Raw genomic sequence first — 19,975 nt, 5'->3', positions numbered from 1 at the left:
TTCACACTCTTTTTTTTATTTTCGCTCTCACTCTTTCTCACACACACACACACACACACACATTCTCTCTCTCTCTCTCTCTCTCTCTCTCTCTCACCCATCCATCCATCCATCCCTGTGGCCTGTTCAGCACGGCTGGTTTTTAATAGTGCTCCGGATCTGTCCCCATGAGAGGTGCTGAAATAAAAGCATGCTGACAGGACCTCTGAGGAGGATCCCAAGCGATCACGTTCACCGCCTGCACCCGCCAACCAGAGCTGAAACACTCACTCACTCACACACACACACACACACACACACACACACACACACACACACACACACACACACACACACACACACACACACACACACACACACACACACGGCTCTCCCTCTCCCTCTCCTCACCCCGTCACTCCAGCCCCTAGTGTAGATAGGGAGTTGTGGTACCCAGGGACATTCAAGTGGGTGGCTGACCCAAATTGGCGGGCGTGTGTGTGTATAAGCACATGCATGTTTTTGTGGAGTGTATTTTAAAACACCATTAGAGCACAAATGCAGGAGACAAGAGGATTACAATTCAGCGGGTAAGTTTTATTCTTGAACTTAAACAATGTCCTCAGAGGTTTTCAGAGGCAGTCTCTTCAGCTAAGTGTTTTTCAGATAACAAACGCAAAAGTCCATCAACAACAAAGGAAAGTCTTACAGGCCGCCTGCTGTGGCCACAAGGGAGGTAAATTCAAAGGCAGAGTCTAAATAAGGTTAATTCTTCCAGAGGCAAATGCAGCGCTGAGCAAGCGAGCAGGGTAGTCAAGAGTCTGTCTGACTCAGTCATGGCCGAGCACAGAAGCACTGACACAAGGGACTTAAAAAGGCACAGGTGAGTGTACTGATCACCTGCCACGGGGTCTCCCGGTGTGGCTTGACATGGGCTTGGCATGCTCTGGTTGACTGGGCATCCCCACGCTGATTCCCTGGGGGCTTGGCGGTTTTGACGGCATCTTCTGGCAGGTGGAGACATAGCAGGTTGAGGCATGACAGTGTAAAGTCATCTCAAATTGAAATCGGCCGGAAAATTGAAGGGATTTAGGTTTAGAGAAAATCCTGGCATCAATGACCTCTAGCTTGAAAGATGATCCAGAACATGAGACACACACACACACACACACACACACACACACACACACACACACACACACACACACACAGACGGACGCACATAAACACACACACACAGACACACTCACTTAAACACACACACACACACACCCTGCAGAGAGAGTGAGAGATGAGGAGAATGAGAATGAACAAGCACTGTATCAGTAAACAGACCTTAGCCCTGCACCTGGGGTGCTGTAACCATATCTCTGTGTGTGTGCAGAGAAAACTTCATTGCTTCGTTGAAGAGTGATGTGTGTGTGTGTGTGTGTGTGTGGAGATCAGTTTCTGGCTTCCTTGAAGAGTGATCTGTGTGTGTACTGTGTACCTCTGTGTGTGTGTGTGTAATACCAGCTGTGTTCTTCTGTTGCAGATCTGGATGTGTGGGGGGCAGCTGCTGATTATCCCCTGCTCGCGGGTGGGCCACATCTTCCGCAAGAGACGGCCGTACGGCTCCCCCGGGGGTCAGGACACCATGGCCCACAACTCCCTGAGGTTGGCACACGTCTGGATGGACGACTACAAGGTACACACACACACACACACACACACACACACAAATACATATTGCATGTACAGATATGATTATAGATACACACACACACACATACACACACCCTAGGAAAAAAGTGACCTTTGCCACCACACTGGCATTGCGTGCTTCTGAATGGACCCATTCCCATTAGTGAGTGCAGTAACCCAGCAAAGTGACCGAGCAACGGGCTAAAGCTGCACCAGCTCTAGCTCCTGATGGGTCACGGGCGTGCACCCGCTCTGCATCTGCATCTCTGGGAGTCTGCAGATGGCATCCATGACGGCTCACAGGGAAAACAAGCTGACGAGCCGCAAAACATCGCTCTCAGCACGCGAGACAAATTCTAGTTAATGCAGAGCTGATTATGGGTTTTAACGCGCTTCTCTGCCAGAGAAGGGAGGAGAGAGAAGAGAAGAGGGGAGGGAGAGAGAGAGAGAGAGAGAAAGAGGGAGGGACGGAGCTAGAGAGAGATGGAGATAGTCAGACAGAACATAATGAGTCATACAAGACTGCTGACATTGGTGCGTTAGGGTTGCTTCTTATTAGCGAGATGTCCGCTTGTCAGAATGTAATTGCTGGACTAAGCCCTTGTAATGGTTGGATGCGTATTAATGTCTCGCTGTCTGTCTCTCTCACAGAAAGTGAAAACAGATTGCGACTGCGTTATCTGGGCTGTTTGGTTAATGGGAGACAGGTGGATATGGATGTAGTCATGCGTGGGCTCCATTAGTGGGAGATGGCGCAACACACACACACACACACACACACCGAATAAACGAACGCATGCATAAACGAAGCCAGACCAGAGTACTGGGGTCACCAACTGCAGGTGTGTGTTTGTGTGTGTGCTTGTGGTGTCACCGGGGCACAGATAAATGGAGCCAATCAGGCTATCCTCTTGCGTGACACGTCAGGAGATGCTGTGGCAGTTTGAGGGAGAAAAACACAGCTGGTCCTCCTCCTCCTCCTCCTGCTGCTGCTGCTGCTGCTCTTCAACAGAAAATATATTCCCTGTGTGTGTGTGTGTGTGTGTGTGTGTGTGTGTGTGTGTGTGTGTGTGTGTGTGTGTGTGTGTGTGTGTGTGTGTGTGTGTGTGTGTGTGTGTGTGTGTGTGTGTGTGTGTGTGTGTGTGTGTGTGTGTGTGTGTGTGTGTGTGTGTGTGTGTGTGTGTGTGTGTGTGTGTGTGTGTGTGTGTGTGTGTGTGTGTGTGTGTGTGTGTGTGAGAGAGAGGAGGAGTCGTCGGGATTTGTAGCCACTAGCTCCTGGTCTCCAGGCGACAGGCTTGCGTGGAGGATCACGTGTCTCTGGAGTGTACCGCAGGGTTGCGTAACCGGCCCTCGAGGGCCCCCCATGCCTCCCGGCGACGCAGGCAGAACAGCCACCGCAGTACTGCTACAATTACCTCCGCACCTCTCCATTCGCTCCACACACACCACCCCACCCACGCTTTTAATTGCACCCCTGACGAAACCGCAGATCGGCTACAAAGACCCGCGGTAATTGGTTTTCATTCTCTGAGAGAAATCGACCCAAATTTGAGGCGAATGGGTAATTGCTGCTGTTGTGCTTACGGCTCGGATATTCTCTCCTCTTGGCTTCTTAGCAGAAGCAGAGTTTCAGAATTTGATTTGTAGTTATTTTTAAATTGTTTTTTGTTTTTGTTTTTTGCGTCGCAATTTTGATGTGATTCCGCAGTACACTTTTGTTTGTTCTCCAAAAAGTGTAAATAGTTTTCTTGCTTGTTTTCTTTGAGGAGATGAAGTGATTGCGTTTATCACTGAGGGAGTGGGATCGACAGAAAGTGTGGGGGGAGAGAGGACTTGAAAAGGGTTTAAAAATAGAGGGGGGAGTGAGAGGAGAGGAGCGAAACACCTCAAGGGGTGGTGTGCTTCTGTCTCCAGATTCTCACTGAAATATTCACACCTTCTTGTCACACACACACACACACACACACACACACAGTGGTAGGTCTCTCACACAAAACCTATTTTCAGACATTCACAAAGACAAGTGCACACCTGTGCCATTTCTTTTCTCAAACACGCAGTCATTTAAACATCCCCAATAACACACCCAGCCTCACACACACACACACACACACACACACACACACACACACACACACACACACACACACACACACACACAACCTTCGTCTACAAAGATTCACCTCATCATTGTTCTGATAGTACTGAGAAAAAGAAAGAAAGTGTGTGAGAGAGAGAGCTACGATGGATCTGAACCAGAGCGGGATGACTCACACATGGCTGGGAACCCAAACCCCAGCCCCAGCTATGGGGAGTGTGGTGTGTATTGACACAGCACACACACACACACACACACGCGCACACACACACACACTGCTGGTTGCCCCTAGACAACGCCACTGACGGACTACCTGACCTCTGGATCAGGGGCACAGAGTGTGTGTACAGAAGCTCTTTTGTGTGGTGTGATGAGTGTGTGGTGGTTGCTGTCTGATGTGGTGAAGAAAGATCTCTATGGTCTTCTGGGACATTTGCACACACAGTCACGGACGGACATACAAATAAAAGCTGTTGCTTGGAGACACTGTTTAAACCATTGAATTTGTAGCCATCAACTAATAACTAATAAATATCATGGAGTGTGTGAGACTAGTGGACATGGTTGGAAAGTCACAACAGTCCTGTATTAATCCACACCTCTTCATTTTCACAGCTCAGTTACTTAAATATGTGAACTGTCTAACTATAAAAACAATAAAAAAGTAAATATTAACATAAATGAATGCTGTACTACTGATGGCCTGATCAGATTTGGTAGTGTTGTAGTGTGAGCAGACTCAGGTGGACAGGTGTGTGGTCAGACTGACCGCTGTTTCCTTCTCGTCTGACAGGAGCAGTACTTTGCCCTGCGCCCCGAGCTGCGTAACCGCGACTACGGCGACATCGGCGAGCGCGTGGCGCTGCGCAAGCGACTGCAGTGCCACAGCTTCAAGTGGTACCTGGACAACATCTACCCCGAGATGCAGCTCAGCGCCCACAACAAGCCCCAGCAGCCTGTCTTCGTCAACAAGGGCATGAAGAGGCCCAAGGTCCTGCAGAAGGGACGGGTAAGATGCCCACGCACTGCCCGCCCCCACGCGCCTCACGGAGAGCTCTCGTAAGGCTCAACTGCGGAGTGAGAGAAGAGGCCAGGCTGCCTGTGTATACTCTCACTCACATATATACACACACACCCACACACCAACCACCACCACACACAACACCACACACAGAAATGGGGAAATGAATAGGTAGGTAGGCACATAGGTGAGCACATATTTGGTTCCATATATATATATATATATACAATTGAGCCTGGATCAATATAAATATATGTATCAATATATGAATATGCATGAAAATTTAGCATGAAAACCAGTAGGCATGCAGGCAGAGACCCAAAAGAGAGCACTAATTTGGTCCCATATTAATATATTTGTTTATTTATTTATGTCTCCTCAAATCAAGTCAATAAACTAGGGCTGTAACGATTTACGATTCAAAACCGAAATCGCGACATTCATATCCACGATACTGTGTCGCCATGTGAAAAGGCAGAATCGCGATACACCCTTTCTAGTGTTTCACGCAGTGCAAAAGCAACCCACAACTCCCGCTTTACTTATCGGTAGCCTACGTTGTCCAAAAACAAATAAATAAATAAATAATAATTTCATACCTCTCCTTGCTTTCATTGTAGACTATGTGTGCAACTTTACCAAACAGTATAGAAGTAAACCCCCTCTCCTTGCCCCGCTCTCTCTCGCGCTCCCTCCCTCTCACAAAGCAAGGACGCATAGACGACTAGCTAAATTACTATTAAATCCGCTTAGCATCATTAGCATGCTGCACATATTTGTTTAAAACTCTTGCATTGAAGTTGACTGATCATCTCAATACCAACGTTTCCCAAAAGGGCCTGTCCCAAGGAGAACAAGTATTACCTTGAAACTTAAACACACATGGGGAAACTGAACAGTCCAATCAGTAGACTATGATAGGCTAAGCTATATGCTACTTTGTTTACAATATTTCCAGGCTTCAACCAGACAGCTGAATTATAGAGGTAGAGTTGTAATAAAAAATAGTAGGCCTAGGCTATAGGCTAATCTGCATAAAGTGTGCTGTCATAAATATGTCATTCAGACAAATATTTTTATATCAGGATATAAAATAATAGATATATTATATTGTAATCCTCTGGTGTTCTAAGGGAGGCTATTAAAATGTTATTTAATAAAATGTCTACCCCCCCCCCCCCCCCCCAAAAAAAAAAAAGGGAAAAAAAAAGAAAAATCGAGATTCGTATCGAACCGTGGGTCAAAAATCGTGATACAAACCGAATCGTGAGGTTGGTGTATCGTTACAGCCCTACAATAAACACATTGCATTGCTGGCTCCACTCCTCTTTGTGCAGTAGCCTCAGTTTAAAGCAACTCAAGTTTGCCATCTGCTGGCTACAGAAAGAAAGACACACACAGCTCTCTGGTAAACACATGAAATTGAAACTCTCCTGAGGAGTGTGATTCCACTTTGAGAACAGTAGGGGGCAGTGTGGTATAAGACTGTGAGAGAGAGCTGTCTCATCTCCAGTGGGCTACACAGGGGGAGTGTTCCCCAGCGAAAGGAGGAGAGAACGGGGGTGGTGACTGATCGATTGGCGAGCCGTTAACGAAGGAGAACCCCGCTGCTGTGTTTGTCCACTGATGTGGTTAACCGCTGAGGCTAATCAGACGTAAACCTCAGCTGATTATGCTGTGTGTGTGGTGTACCACATTTAACACATACCCAGGCACACCTGAGCAACAGAGCCATCAGTAATTAGCAGCACTAGTAGTGTTTTTTTTGCTAATGATAAAGACATAAATTAAGACTTTGTTGACTGTACTTGGTTTCAGAATACATATATATTCAATGTATGTTAAAATGTCAAACTACTAAACAAGAGGATTATGCATGAGGGTCTGAATATCATGACATTATCTGTATGTGATCATAGATGATATAATCCTCTTGTATCTGTGTCGCTACTTCTGGTGAGAGGGTCGCTTGACAGAATTGTTCCCTGGTTGGAACTTGCTATATTCTGTGTTTGTCATATGCAACATGACATATTTACACACTGGACATGTAGGAAATCTAGACACAGATATGAAAGTAGGAGCATGCATGCATACTGTAATATATGCTGTTTCCTATTCAGTCGTATCTAATCTGTCTGTCTCTCTCGGTCAGCTGCGGAGCCTTCTGGCTGACAAGTGTCTGGTGGCGCAGGGCAGACCCACCCAGAAGGGAGGAGCGGTGGTGGTCAGAGAGTGTGACCCACTGGACAGAGAACAGGTAAGACACACACACACACACACACACACACACACACACACATGCAGGACACGTCATGCTGAGACACCCAGAAAGTCCACGTGCCTATTTTCAGCACTCCTGCATACATGGCTACTAGCACCATGTGCCTTTTGGAACCTCAGGAAGGTAGAGTTGACGTCAGATGGAAATGTGCTGTGAACTAGGGCTGCACGATATTAGTGAAAACATGCGATATGCGATAACATTATTGAGTACTGCGATAACGATATAACTTGTGATATTTAAATATTTAATGTTGTTCTCCATTCTACTTGCTGCAAGCATAGACTGTAGGGTTGGGGGGGGGGGGGGGTAAATGTATAATTACAGAAATAAATGTATAATTTTCTACATAAACAATATAAAATATAATGTACTGTAGCCTAGGTTATATATGGCCTGATGAAAGTGGACAGCTAAGAGACCTAATGACTATAGTCAGGGGGCCAAAACTGATATTAAAACTCTGTCGGACACTTTTTGGTACAAGCATACAACCTATCCAGTATTAATATTTAACCCCTTAACATGTGTTCTAGCCAGGTTGTCAGCTTAGAAAATGTTTTTTTTTTGTCCATTTTAATGGACAATATAATCCAATTTATGTGCAAGCATGATCATTAGGGTGGTTGACAAGCTGATTTTTTTTTTTTTGTGTGTATGACTTTAAGCAATTTCAGGCCAATTTGTTGGTTTCCTGCTCAACATGACATACCAACACTAAATGTTGAATATCTCCACAACCACAAGGACCATATACATAGAAATGGTATCAAATGAAAGCCAACACTCATGGGCTGTCGGCAGAAGTGTCAGAATGAACATGTATTGGGCAGCCATGGCCTACTTTGGGTAGCCGTGGCCTACTGGTTAGCACTCTGGACTTGTAACCGGAGGGTTTCCGGTTCGAGCCCCGACCAGTGGGCCGCGGCTGAAGTGCCCTTGAGCAAGGCACCTAACCCCTCACTGCTTCCCGAGCGCCGCCGTTGAAGCAGGCAGCTCACTGCGCCGGGATTAGTGTGTGCTTCACCTCACTGTGTGTTCACTGTGTGCTGTTTGTGTTTCACTAATTCACCGATCGGGTTAAATGCAGAGACCAAATTTCCCTCACGGGATCAAAAAAGTATATATACTTATACTTATACTTATTGTACAGTGTAAGAGAACAGAACTAGAACATGAAAAAAAACAATCTTCACCTTAAAAGAACCCGTTTTCAAAGTGAATATCAGCTTGGAAACATAACATAGTATCCCAAAACCTCTATCAATCAGTACCCCTATCTATGGGAATGAGTCAAGCCAAGTTTAAAGCTTGTAGGAAGAGACAGTGCAATGCTGCACAAGTTGTAATTCTTTAATGTCAAGGCAGCAATGTAGAACTGTAGATGGTGGTCTATGGTGCTATTTGACTTCATTAATGTACCAGGTTGTAACACAAATTATATTTAATTGACATATCACTATAGTTATTAATTCCATCCTAACATAACTGCTCTCTCACTTCTTTAGGGTTAGGGGTAAGTAACTAGTTAGTAGTAATAACTATATAATAGTCGTATGGCAAAGGTATGTTTTTCCCCATCCAAGCAGTGACTCTCAGGTAGGCAGCCAACAGAAGGCACCCAGGGACCATGTCCATGTGCTCAGTCTGAGTCCTGGTCAGGGACACCACAGAAGAGTTTACTGTTTTGATAATGAATACCTTCCCAATACAAAACATGCATGCATGCATCCAAGGGCATAATATAAATCTAATCTACAAAACAGTCCAACGAAGTAGGCTAAACAACTTTTACAAAATAACGAATCCTGATTACCTCTATGCTGCTGTCTGGGGCTTTTGCTAAATGCAAATCATGAAATACAAGCCTTACAGTGAAAGACAGATATCTTCTGATCCTATAACGATAACGAAAGAAATTGTTTATTTTAACACGGTGGAGAAGGACGCATTTGGCGCTGTGTTTGTAACACGTCATCCTTAATAAAACCTAAATATTTCCATATAACAGACGTGCTTTTCCTTTTAGTCACCAATACCTCTACCCAAGTGTAGCCTACCTCGCTCCACTCACTGTCTCAACACCTAAAACACCACACACCTAAACTGGTGGAGGACGGGCTTTTATACAGCATCGTTTTGGTAAAATATGTTAACATTCAGAATGTGAATACACCATAGACTGTATGGAATGTGCACGGCACAGAAAATGTATCGGAATTTATCGAAAATTAAGTACCGTATTTTCCGGACTATAAGTCGCACTTTTTTCATAGTTTGGCTGGGCCTGCGACTTATAATCAGGTGCGACTTATATATGAAAAAAATTATATAATTGAACATGTTTTTAAATGTTAATTTATATTAACTGACATGAACCCTACATGAAACATTATCGTCTACAGCCTTGAGAGAGCGCTCTCAAATGCACAAGTCGTGAAACACACGTGCATACTTATATCCTCAAATTACTGCCGGGATTCTATTTATAGCTGGGCCTCAGATTCGGACACATAAAAGCCAGTATAATTTTGTTTCAATTTAACTCATAAAATAGCTCTTCTTAATAATTTTTATTGTTGGTTGGTTTAATATTGTTGCCAAGAAGTCATTGTCCTACACCATGAGTCTCCCAACACGCAGCCCCAGGTTAACCTACATTTAAACACAATTGTTGCTGCCAGGCATCAGCCTATAAATTTTATAAAAAAGTAAATCATGCATAATTTAAAAAATAACTAAATTTAGGCTATCTTAGACCTCTTTGGCTATACGGAAATAAGGTCTCCCTTGCAGCACAGCACACGTTCCATGAATGAATGAATGAATGAAAGCGGATGCCTTATCTCGCAATAAGCGGATGGACATCCCGACACTCTTTCATACATGAAACTTAATAGTGACCCAATGCCATTGATAGCCTACCGGTATGCTGCTCCAAACAAAAAGTATAGGCCTATGTCTCACAGTAAAACGCAAGAAATGAAGGCCTATAGCTGACTCGAATAGGCTACAAGCCATGGTCCAAATAAAGGTGCTGTGCTTTGCCCAGCCATAAATTCAGGATTCACGATAGTCTGTCCCCTAAACATTCCTCACCCGTTATCTGGACATGCATGAAAACATTTGAAAACAAAACTCACTGCCATGTAATATTTGATCGCTGTTTTGCTACTAATTATCTTTCACGTGAATACGCACAGAAAGTGAAAGTAGGCCTACTATGCGCTCCGTGTCTGTAGCTGTCTGTTCACGTCCGCAATCGATTATAACGTTCCTCAAATGGAGAACACATCCATGTTCTCTCGCGTTATATTATAGGCTGTCATGCTTCTGTGTTTGCGGTTCCTGATCGTTAAACGTTTGTTTTCCTTTCCTGTCGATAGCGGTTGATGTAGAAGCACGTAATAGGCTATAATAATTTGACTTTAGCAGTGACAAATCCTGCTGAGAGAGAGAGAGAGAGAGAGCAAAGAGAGAGAGGCACCCCCAAAGTGGTCCTGCGCGCGCGTGTGTCTCTGCATGGGGTTCAATTGAAGTCAGAGTTGGTCCGCTTTCAGGCCGCTCCATTATTAGATTAACGTCAGACAGCGCTGTAAAATGTGTGGGAATTTCTCGCATTATGATGGCTAGCGTTGCGGGACTTTTATTAGTATGCTCAATACTTAGTAATAATTTATGCGCAATCCCGCGCTGAAATTTAGGCCCTGGTTTTAAATGAGCATCTTTTTTTCTCTCGCTCTCTCGGCGAGCATTTGTTCTGCTGCCAGCTTGTGTCAATACGCTATATCGTCCAAAATGCTTGATTGCATTGCATTCTCCACATATTTAGCTAAAATTTCATGTACCACATCAGCATTTTTGTTCAGTGAATCTTTTGTAAATTGCTTTACAATAGCGTCGGACACTTGTCAGCAGCCTTCGGCTTGCCTCTTGCCACTATTCACTCCTTCATCTTCAAGATTCCCTGTAGAATTCTCAATATTTTTGGCCTCAATGTGTTCAGTTACATAGTCTGTCTGTTCTTAGTCTTGGATTTTGTGAAATAAATTTCTAAATATCACCTGCTTGCTGCAGCTTCGGTCTGCACGTCCTTTTAAAACCGCATATTTTTCTCTATCATGAGCATTTAATCTGCTGCCAGCTTGTGACTCCACATCGCCCAAAATGCTTGATTGCATTGCATTCTCCAAATTTTTTGCAAAAATGTCATGTATCATATCAGCATTTTTGTTCAGTGAATCTTTTGTAAATTGCTTTACAATTACCGTCGGGCCTATAGGCCTATCGCCTGGCTTGCTTCAGTCACGTCTAAAACTGCATCTTTTTCTCTCTTGTGAGCATTTAATCTGCTGCCAGCCTGTGACTCCACATCGCCCAAAATGCTTGATTGCATTGTATTCTCCACATTTTAGATGCATTTTGGTGTACCACATGGTATTTTCTTTCAGTGAATCTTTTGCTTTGCAATGACCTTCCTGCCCTCCTCTTGGCTGCCTTCACTCCTTCGTCTTCATTAACATTAATCTTTTTGGCCTCAATAATCCAGTTACATAGTCTCTGTTTTTGGTTTTGGATTTTGTGAAATACATTTCTAAATAAATGCGACTTATAGTCCGGTGCGACTTATATATGTTTTTTTCCTGTTCATGACGCATTTTTGGACTAATGCGACTTATACTCAGGAGCGAGTTATAGTCCGGAAAATACGGTAATCTTTGCAGTATGTCCATCGCAAGCGTTGATATCGCAATAACGATCGATTTTAGATATATCGAGCAGCCCTACTGTGAACACTGAGCTGTGGGAGGGAGCCGGTGATGGAGACCAAGGTGTCCAGCCTGGTTGTGCTGCAGGAAGAGAGGCCAGGCTCCTTATCAGCGCAGGCCTGCCCGAGTGGTGGGGGGAGCAGGAACAGGAGCGAATGGGGGTGGGGTTGGGTGGGGTGGGGGGCAGCGGAAGGCTGACCTCGTGAAAAGGCAGCGCTGAGCCTGAAATGTCAGCCTGAACACGGGAGGCCAAATGTACCCTCCGCTCCTTTTTTCTGGGTCGCCGAGACACAGAGCACACGGAACACGGCGCTGCCTGGGTTCCCTTTTCTCCATGTTGTGTGTGTGTGTGTGTGTGTGTGTGTGTGTGTGTGTGTGTGTGTGTGTGTGTGTGTGTGTGTGTGTGTGTGTGTGTGTGTGTGTGTGTGAAAATGGTGCAGAATGAGTCATAGGGTGTGTGTCTGCCAATGCTAAGCTGAGCCATACTGCAGCTTTTACGTGAAACAGACTCTCACACACACACACACACACACACACAGTCTCCATCTTCAATTTGTTCTTGTGCATCCCTCTCTCTCTCCTCCATCTCCCTCCTACCTCTCCTCTGTCATTATGTGGGCAGTCCAGCTGTATGGGCTCTTCACTTTAAACCTGTGCACTTGGACATGCTTTGTCTCTCAAATCCAATCGACACATGTGTATGTGTTGATATTTTGTTCTAATATGTCTGCTTATTTTAATGATCATATATATGCTATATGGATACCTTTGTATTTTATTTTGGTGTGTCATATCCATTATATAAAAATGTGTGTGTGTGTGTAGGAGTGGTCGTATGACGAGGAGCACGAGCTGATCCTGGCGGGGCTGCTTTGTTTGGATATGTCCGAGATCCGCTCCTCGGACCCACCTCGTCTCATGAAGTGCCACGGCTCAGGAGGCTCACAGCAGTGGACTCTGGGGGTGAGACACATATACAGTACATGACTATTTCCCATATACGGCTCTGGGCGTGAGACACATACAGCGGGGAAAATAAGTATTGAACACGTCAACATTTTTTTCAGTAAGTATACTTCCAATGAGGCTATTTGCATGAAATTTTCACCAGATATTACTATTAACTCAGATAATCCACCCATATAAAAAAATCCAAACATTAAAGTCCATAGGTAGAGTTATGTGGAATAAAGTGGAATGACACAGGAAAAAAATATTGAACTTGCCTGCTGAAATTTCTTAAATACTTTGTGGAAAAGCCTTTATTCGTAATGACAGCTTCAAGGCATTTCCTGTATGACGAAAACTAATCAGTCACAGTATTCTGGTGTGATTTTGGCCCATTCTTTTAAACAGATAGTCCTTTAATATTGAAGATTCCAGGGGTCCCTCTTGTGAATCCTGATCTTTAGTTAACTTCCAAAACTGTTCAATTGGATTAAAGTCAGGGCCTTGATTTCCTTTCTCTGAAACCAATTGAGAGTTTCCTTTGCTGAATGGTTTGGATCATTGTCCTGCTGGAAGGTCTAGCCATGTCTCATCCTCATCATCCTGGTGCAGTGGTCTCTTTTTTCCAGAGCTGTATATACACACACATATAAAGAGATCTTTTCCAAACCACTATATCTATATTTTAATGCATTTTCATAAATAATTATTTTCAACTTTTTTCCCAAGTAGTTTCAGTGGAACTGCAATGGGGTTATTGTTTTGATTTATCTTTACTTAATCAAAACAACACAAATGCACATGTATTGATATTACCTGAAATATACAATTAAATAACATGATTTATTAATGTTTTCAGAAATGGAATTATAGCATTTTGGAAAAGAGCTCTTCATATATACACCTGAATATAGTCACACACACAGGCACACATTCTTACCTGAATACCCACAAAAATTAACCACATATGTAGACACCACAATAAGCAACTATAAACGTCCCTATGTATCTGCTCTTCTGAACACGGTAATCTCCTGTCTGGTGATGTCATATGGGCATTTCAGAAAACTTGGTCATACACACCAACTAACTAAGCCATCTACCCCAACACACTGGCTAGCAGCATCCGCCTATCCTCCATAAACTAGGCAGCAGCCTGTAGCTATTAGGCTAAACGGTGCTTTGTGTATTGACTGTCTTCTGACTCTGGTGTGCTCTATTCTCTGCTGTCCTCCAACCCCCTGTCCCTGCCCTCCTGTAGAAGAGTAACCGTCTGTACCAGGTGTCGGTGGGCCAGTGTCTGGCCGTGCTGGACCCGCTCAGCCCCAAGGGCTACGTGGGCATGGCCATCTGCGACGGATCACAGGCGCAACAGTGGCAGCTGGAGGGGTGAGGTGGCCATGCATGCACACTGGGCGCGCGTGCGCCACATGGCCAGAGGTACCAGCAGACGCATAGCGCCCCCCCCTGCAGTCTGGAGGAGGAAGGCGCGACGCTGGCCAAGAGAAGAGAGAGATAAAGAGAGCACGCACGTGAGCGAGAGAGAGAGCGGTGCAGGGGACACTGGAAACACACACACACACACACACACACACACACGCACACACACACACACACACACACACACACACACACACACACACACACAGCACATCCTCAAGCATGGATGTAGAAAACACTGCTCTTGGTAAGCTGCAGTGTTGTGGAGGACATGGATGCACACTTACGGTACTCGGAGTGTGTTGCAAGCAACCCAACCACCCTTCCCCTCCCCCTCTTTACAAACACTCACACACACACACATTTTTCTCTGGATCTGTGCCTCTGGTAGTGGAAGACACTCATGTGTGTTTTTTGTTTTTATTTGTTTATGTAAACAGATTTGGAGTGTACTAAGTATTTTTTAAATGGTCTATATTTCATATATATTTTTAATTTATAATCATGTTGAATTTCCCCATCTGAATTTTTACACCAATTTGCACAGCAGAAGACAATTAAGACACTCTTTTCTGCTTTTGAAATCAAGAAAGAAATGTAACAAGACAGTTCTGAATGCCAGTATTAGACTTCCTATTGTCTGTTTCAATTGCATCACTAATCTACATTTAATTATGTTTATTTGTGATGTTTTACGCTTTGATCGTCATGTTTGGCCTTATGTTGAAGCGTGTGTATGTGTGTGGGTGCGCATTTTGTAGAAATACACATGTTTTTTACATCTTTTAAAATACATATGTTCAATACATCTTTTAAAAATCATGTTGATCACTGGAGTGCTCAGATATTTGCTACCTGTTCAAGACAGGAAGTCCCGCTACAGGAAATGACTCATGATGTCGAGATAACAAATCAACAAAGATATTAATCTTCTTGTGTGTTTGTATGTGTGTACATTGCGTGTATGTGTTTGGATGCCTCAGCTGACAGTCATTAACTGCAGTACGCTTCATGTCACGTTTTAAGGAGATGAAGATCATTCAGACTCAGATTTGGTTCAGACTCCATACTGACACCCACACACACATAGGCTTACACAGAATAACCATAACCATGCCCATGGAACTAGCAAAGAAAGACTGTATGAATGACCTGCAACCGAGGAGCTCTGTAATAGACCTGGTTCAGCTACCAGAGCGTAACTGACAGCTAACAGAATGACAGTCAGTCTGCATAGGATTGTGCTGAGGCCGAATGTGTTTGTACTGTACAGTTCAGTCTCATGTTGTATGCATTTAGTTTTTGTAAATGATACCAAATAAACATGGTTCATGCTGATATGCATTCTCTTTGACCTATACGCTCTCCATTGATTATGATCTTGGAGTGAAGTTTGAATTGTTTGGCCAGTGTTTGAGGTGATGTGTATTATTAACTGATGAACTTGTGATTTACATACATTTATGAATGCATTACCAGCCAAATCACTGATTTTTTTTTTTTTTTTACACACTAGCAACTAGTGAAATGGGAAGCTGATTTTGCTAGTAAATGTCATGTTTTAAAAATGGAAATGGATTAATAATGAATAAATATGGACCAAGACAAGTAAGATGTAAAATATTTATTTTTTTTGTAAATGTTCCTAAATCTGATTCCACAAACTCCAAAATCCATCACACTGTATAATTCAAAAAAGGCTTCATTTTGAAACATTAGGTACTACTGTACATAATAAAGAAAAAAAGACAAATACTGTTAAGATGTCTGAATATTGTACAAGTAGGGAGAGAGAAAAAAATTCCCAAGAGGCAAAAAATTCATTACAACCAGAGAAAGTATGTACAATTGATTTCTTTTGAAAGTTTAAAAAATACACCATGCGAAAGTATGTTACAAGTTCAAGACTGCGAGTATCAATGTTTGTAGTCCACAGATGATATGCAGACCATAGAAAACTGACTTCATATCATACTGGTTAGCCCCAGTACCAGATCCTAAGAGCATGAGTTCAAAACTCCAAACAAAAAAATCATACTATGTCTTTCTGCTCAGTTCATTGACACAAACAGCATATCTCCGCCAAAGCAAATGTAAATAGAAAATAAACAAAAATATTTTACATCTTTTCATTTTTAATAGACATGTTTTTTTTTATTATTATTATGGAAAGAAACATTCGAGCCAACTAGCTCTGGAGTTGGACATTGTCTTTGTTTGGGGTCTTGGGAGGACAAAATATAGTTCACAGTTATTCGAAATTTCTGCAACCCCAAAAAAATAAACAAAACTTTCTCACATTCTCTCTTGTGATTGGTGTGATCTGATTGCGTGTAATGATACATGAAACAAGCAGTTATTCTTCAAAAAAAACATTTTTACTCCAGATCCATACTACATTCTTAAGTACAACAAAAATACTTTGATTTGTGTTTTTACACATTCTGTACAGATTTATACACAACATAGAATCTCAAATGATATTATGACATCCTTCTTAAATAGTTTTCCTTTTCTGTTTTACCTGACAAAAAAAAAAATACCCCCCCCCCCAAAAAAAACAACAAAAAAAAACAGATGAAAACAAGGTAGCATTTGGTCGATTTTTTTCAACATTTTTTGTGTGATTTCCATTTTTTCATATATTTAGACATTTTAGACAATATTTACATGTGATATAAAGTAACACATCCCACCACACTTGTAGGCAAAAGAAGCCATGCCTACACACTTTTTCTCATTCTGCGCATTTTAAAAAATAGTTTCATTCAATAAATACAAAAGACCTCTTATTTTACAGAAATCAACAACAAAAAAAAGACACAAATAAACTGACTCATGGAATCAAGTATTTCAACTGTAAATGTTTTTTGTTGTTTTTTTCTTTTAGTGCAAGTTTTGTTTTCCCTTAGTTCTATCCCAAAGGAATTCCCCCCTCCGTACATTCCTTGTTCAGTGGTGTCTACATTTCTGTAACTAGATTTCTGTATATATCTTGTTTTTTATATTTCTGAGTGCAGAGGATCCCGCCTCTTTAGTACTATAATAAGGCTGCGGCCAGCACACTACTCTCTGACCCGCTGGTCAGCTGGTGAGTAACCTCCAACATTCCCGAAACCACACTCGCTCCCCTCCCGACATCCCCACTCACTGCAACCACACTCCCCAGCATAGCCTCAATATTTTCCTTAAGGGGGGGTGGGAGCACATTCATTAACATCTACCAGGGCTCCACCCAGTTTGTGTATGTGAAAGGACCTGAAGTTGCCCCCTTTAACACCCTATAACCTTCCTCCAGAAAAGAAAATTGTCTTTGTGCCTAAGAATGCTTTTGACATTTGCCAAATAAGCTTTAACCCCAACCCCCCTCGTGCCCACCCTGACCCCTGTCCCACCTTGGACCTTGTACAGTTCTGCGGTCAGTATCTTTGCCCTGATAGTCGTGTAGGTGTCACACAATGCTCCCTTTTCACAAAAGGGCCAAGGGAGAGAAAAAATAATAACAGAAATAATAACAGTACAAAGAGAAAAAAACTGATACAAAACAAGAAGTAGGAATGCATGTATTGGAGGTCGCTGGCCGAGGCCTCTGCCCCCATGATGGCCTTTAATTCATCCACTTGCGGCAGTTGACGGCTCCACAGTGACAGGGAATCTTGTGCTGGTCGTCCTCCAGGTCAAACTTGTAGTCATAACACAGCTGAGGAAGCACATGAAAAGAACCATTACAGTTGTATGGGAAGTCATCAAATCAAACAGATGGACACATTAACATTTTGCATTTACATTAATGTACATTGACAATGTACATTTTACAATTATGTTTACATATGCATATTAGGCATTTTGAAGTTGCAGATGCAAAGCATACATGTACATAGCACTCATTATCTATTGTGGTGCCATAGCAGCCTAAATGAAATGAAAGTCTAATCAAAAACACTTCATTCATATGTGCATTAAACAACAGGGTTCATCCTCACCTCCTCTCCTCGTTGGATTCGGCGGTTGGAGCTGATGATGATCTTGTGGCCTCGCTCCAAGGTCACGACCTCTGCGATGCAATTCGGTGCACAGGAGTGGTTGATGTATCTGCACACAGGGAAACCAGGCACTGTCAGGCCATGTGACCCATAACCTGATAGTAATCTTAGCATTCTACCCAGCAATTATTCCCATAAGGCTATGGCTAAGTATGACCAAAGCAATGTGAAATGCAGATGACAATTTTAGTGTTGTACTTTGACAACTCTATTAATAGATTAAATTACGAGATAATGTGTACACCCACCTGGCTGGCCCTCCTGTGATGGTTGCATCAATTACATGCTCGCTATCAATGCGGAACATGTAGACACCACGATTCTACAAAAGCAACAAGACCATGGATTAAGTTAGGGATTCTTTTTTTGTAGTGAAAGGCTCACAAAACGTATTTCAACTGCTGCCGCAGGAGATAGGATGACCTTTGGAAGAGACTATAAAAAAAGAAAAAGATGTTCTCCCTTTGGTGCACTAAACACAGTACAAAGGAGCAAAGATAGTGAGAATGTGTCATGGTCCATGAGGGATGGTACAGCATGAGACAGAGAGAGAGAGAGAGACAGAGAGAGAGAGAGAGACAGAGAGAGAGAGAGAGACAGAGAGAGAGAGAGAGAGAGAGAGAGAGAGAGAGAGAGAGAGAGAGAGAGAGAGAGAGAGAGAGAGGTGGGGGAAGAGTGGTCAGTAAGGTCTGCACCACCTACCTGGTCCTCATACATCTTCTCCTTGCGGTTGGCCACCTCATTGCGGATGAGGGTGCCGATGTACTCGATCACCATGGTGTACTTCTCGAGGTCCCGTGCCGCGTACAGGCCCAGACCCTGTGGAGCAGAGCAGCGAGCACCGGGTAAGGCCAGCGCTAAAGGTTGGCCACGTTTCAGCCCAGCATCACTATGAACTCTGCTAAAGGTCACCCGCCCCCACACACACACCAAACTCCATCCCTCGACAAAGCAAAGAAAACCACAGCCCTTAGCTGCTCTAGGGACTCAGGCACTGTGTGTGTCTCAATTTTATAATCGATGACGAGAGCACCGATTCAAACTGAAACTTGAAGACATCACACATACAATAGCACTTACTCATCATCAATCTGTAGCCAGATCACTGTTCTTGAGAGAATGACTATGACTGATGAACATGGAAACAGATTGAGTGGCATCAATGGTTTCCTTTAAAAAGACACTCTTCCTTTAAAAAGACACATTTTCTACACACTTTACATAATAGAAAAAACTATTTATTTTGTGTAAGGAATAAATGTAAATGTATAAATGTAGCAGCTGACTAACTAACTAACTAACTCTAGTTATATAAATATAGCAGTTGACTAACTCTAACTAACTGACTAACGACTTTAAGACTCAGTGGCTTAGGTTGTGTCTTGCAGGCTTATCTCTCTCTCTCTCTCACACACACACCTGGATGCGAGAGCGGGCCAGGTAGACGTTGCTCTTCCACTCGGCTTTCATGCGGCGGTACTGGGAGGACTTGCTGTGGACAAACTGCTTGCTGTAGGGGGCGCCCATCTGCACCGGGTCTGAACCGCTCTGCAGGGTCTTGGCAGCGCTGCCACTGGTCAGGGTGTGAGGCCTGTACACACACACACACAAATGAGGCTTTCCCAATGGCTACAAGAGCACACAAATGTATTGTGTGTGCTGGAACAGTTTTATGACGGGGGGTGGGGATGGGGGCAGGGTTGCGTTTAA

At 43.4% G+C, this 19,975-nt stretch overlaps 2 protein-coding genes across 2 annotated transcripts in view; one reads left to right on the top strand and one right to left on the bottom strand.

Annotated features, from left to right (window-relative positions):
* The window catches only part of galnt11 (UDP-N-acetyl-alpha-D-galactosamine:polypeptide N-acetylgalactosaminyltransferase 11 (GalNAc-T11)), a 35,928-nt gene extending 20,083 nt beyond the window's left edge, over positions 1-15,845 (top strand). The window contains exons 8-12 of the mRNA XM_076290790.1: positions 1,514-1,666; positions 4,554-4,769; positions 6,937-7,041; positions 12,660-12,797; positions 14,044-15,845. Coding sequence (XP_076146905.1) covers positions 1,514-1,666; positions 4,554-4,769; positions 6,937-7,041; positions 12,660-12,797; positions 14,044-14,175 — 744 coding nt within the window. The 3' untranslated portion in view covers positions 14,176-15,845. The remainder of the gene's footprint in view (positions 1-1,513; positions 1,667-4,553; positions 4,770-6,936; positions 7,042-12,659; positions 12,798-14,043) is intronic.
* The window catches only part of kmt2ca (lysine (K)-specific methyltransferase 2Ca), a gene marked incomplete in the record, with an annotated part of 117,652 nt that continues 113,508 nt past the window's right edge, over positions 15,832-19,975 (bottom strand). Inside the window, 5 exon segments of the mRNA XM_076290788.1 lie at positions 15,832-17,922; positions 18,206-18,314; positions 18,514-18,587; positions 18,968-19,084; positions 19,685-19,856. Coding sequence (XP_076146903.1) covers positions 17,830-17,922; positions 18,206-18,314; positions 18,514-18,587; positions 18,968-19,084; positions 19,685-19,856 — 565 coding nt within the window.

Source organism: Alosa pseudoharengus, unplaced genomic scaffold, assembly GCF_046254945.1.
Source record: "Alosa pseudoharengus isolate Yale_2024_CS ecotype anadromous, Long Island Sound unplaced genomic scaffold, YU_APseudo_1.1 YU_APseudo_1.1_scf_18, whole genome shotgun sequence".
Lineage (NCBI taxonomy): Eukaryota > Metazoa > Chordata > Actinopteri > Clupeiformes > Clupeidae > Alosa > Alosa pseudoharengus.
Note: the sequence above shows the minus strand (reverse complement) of the source record. Positions and strands in the feature narration are given on the sequence as shown.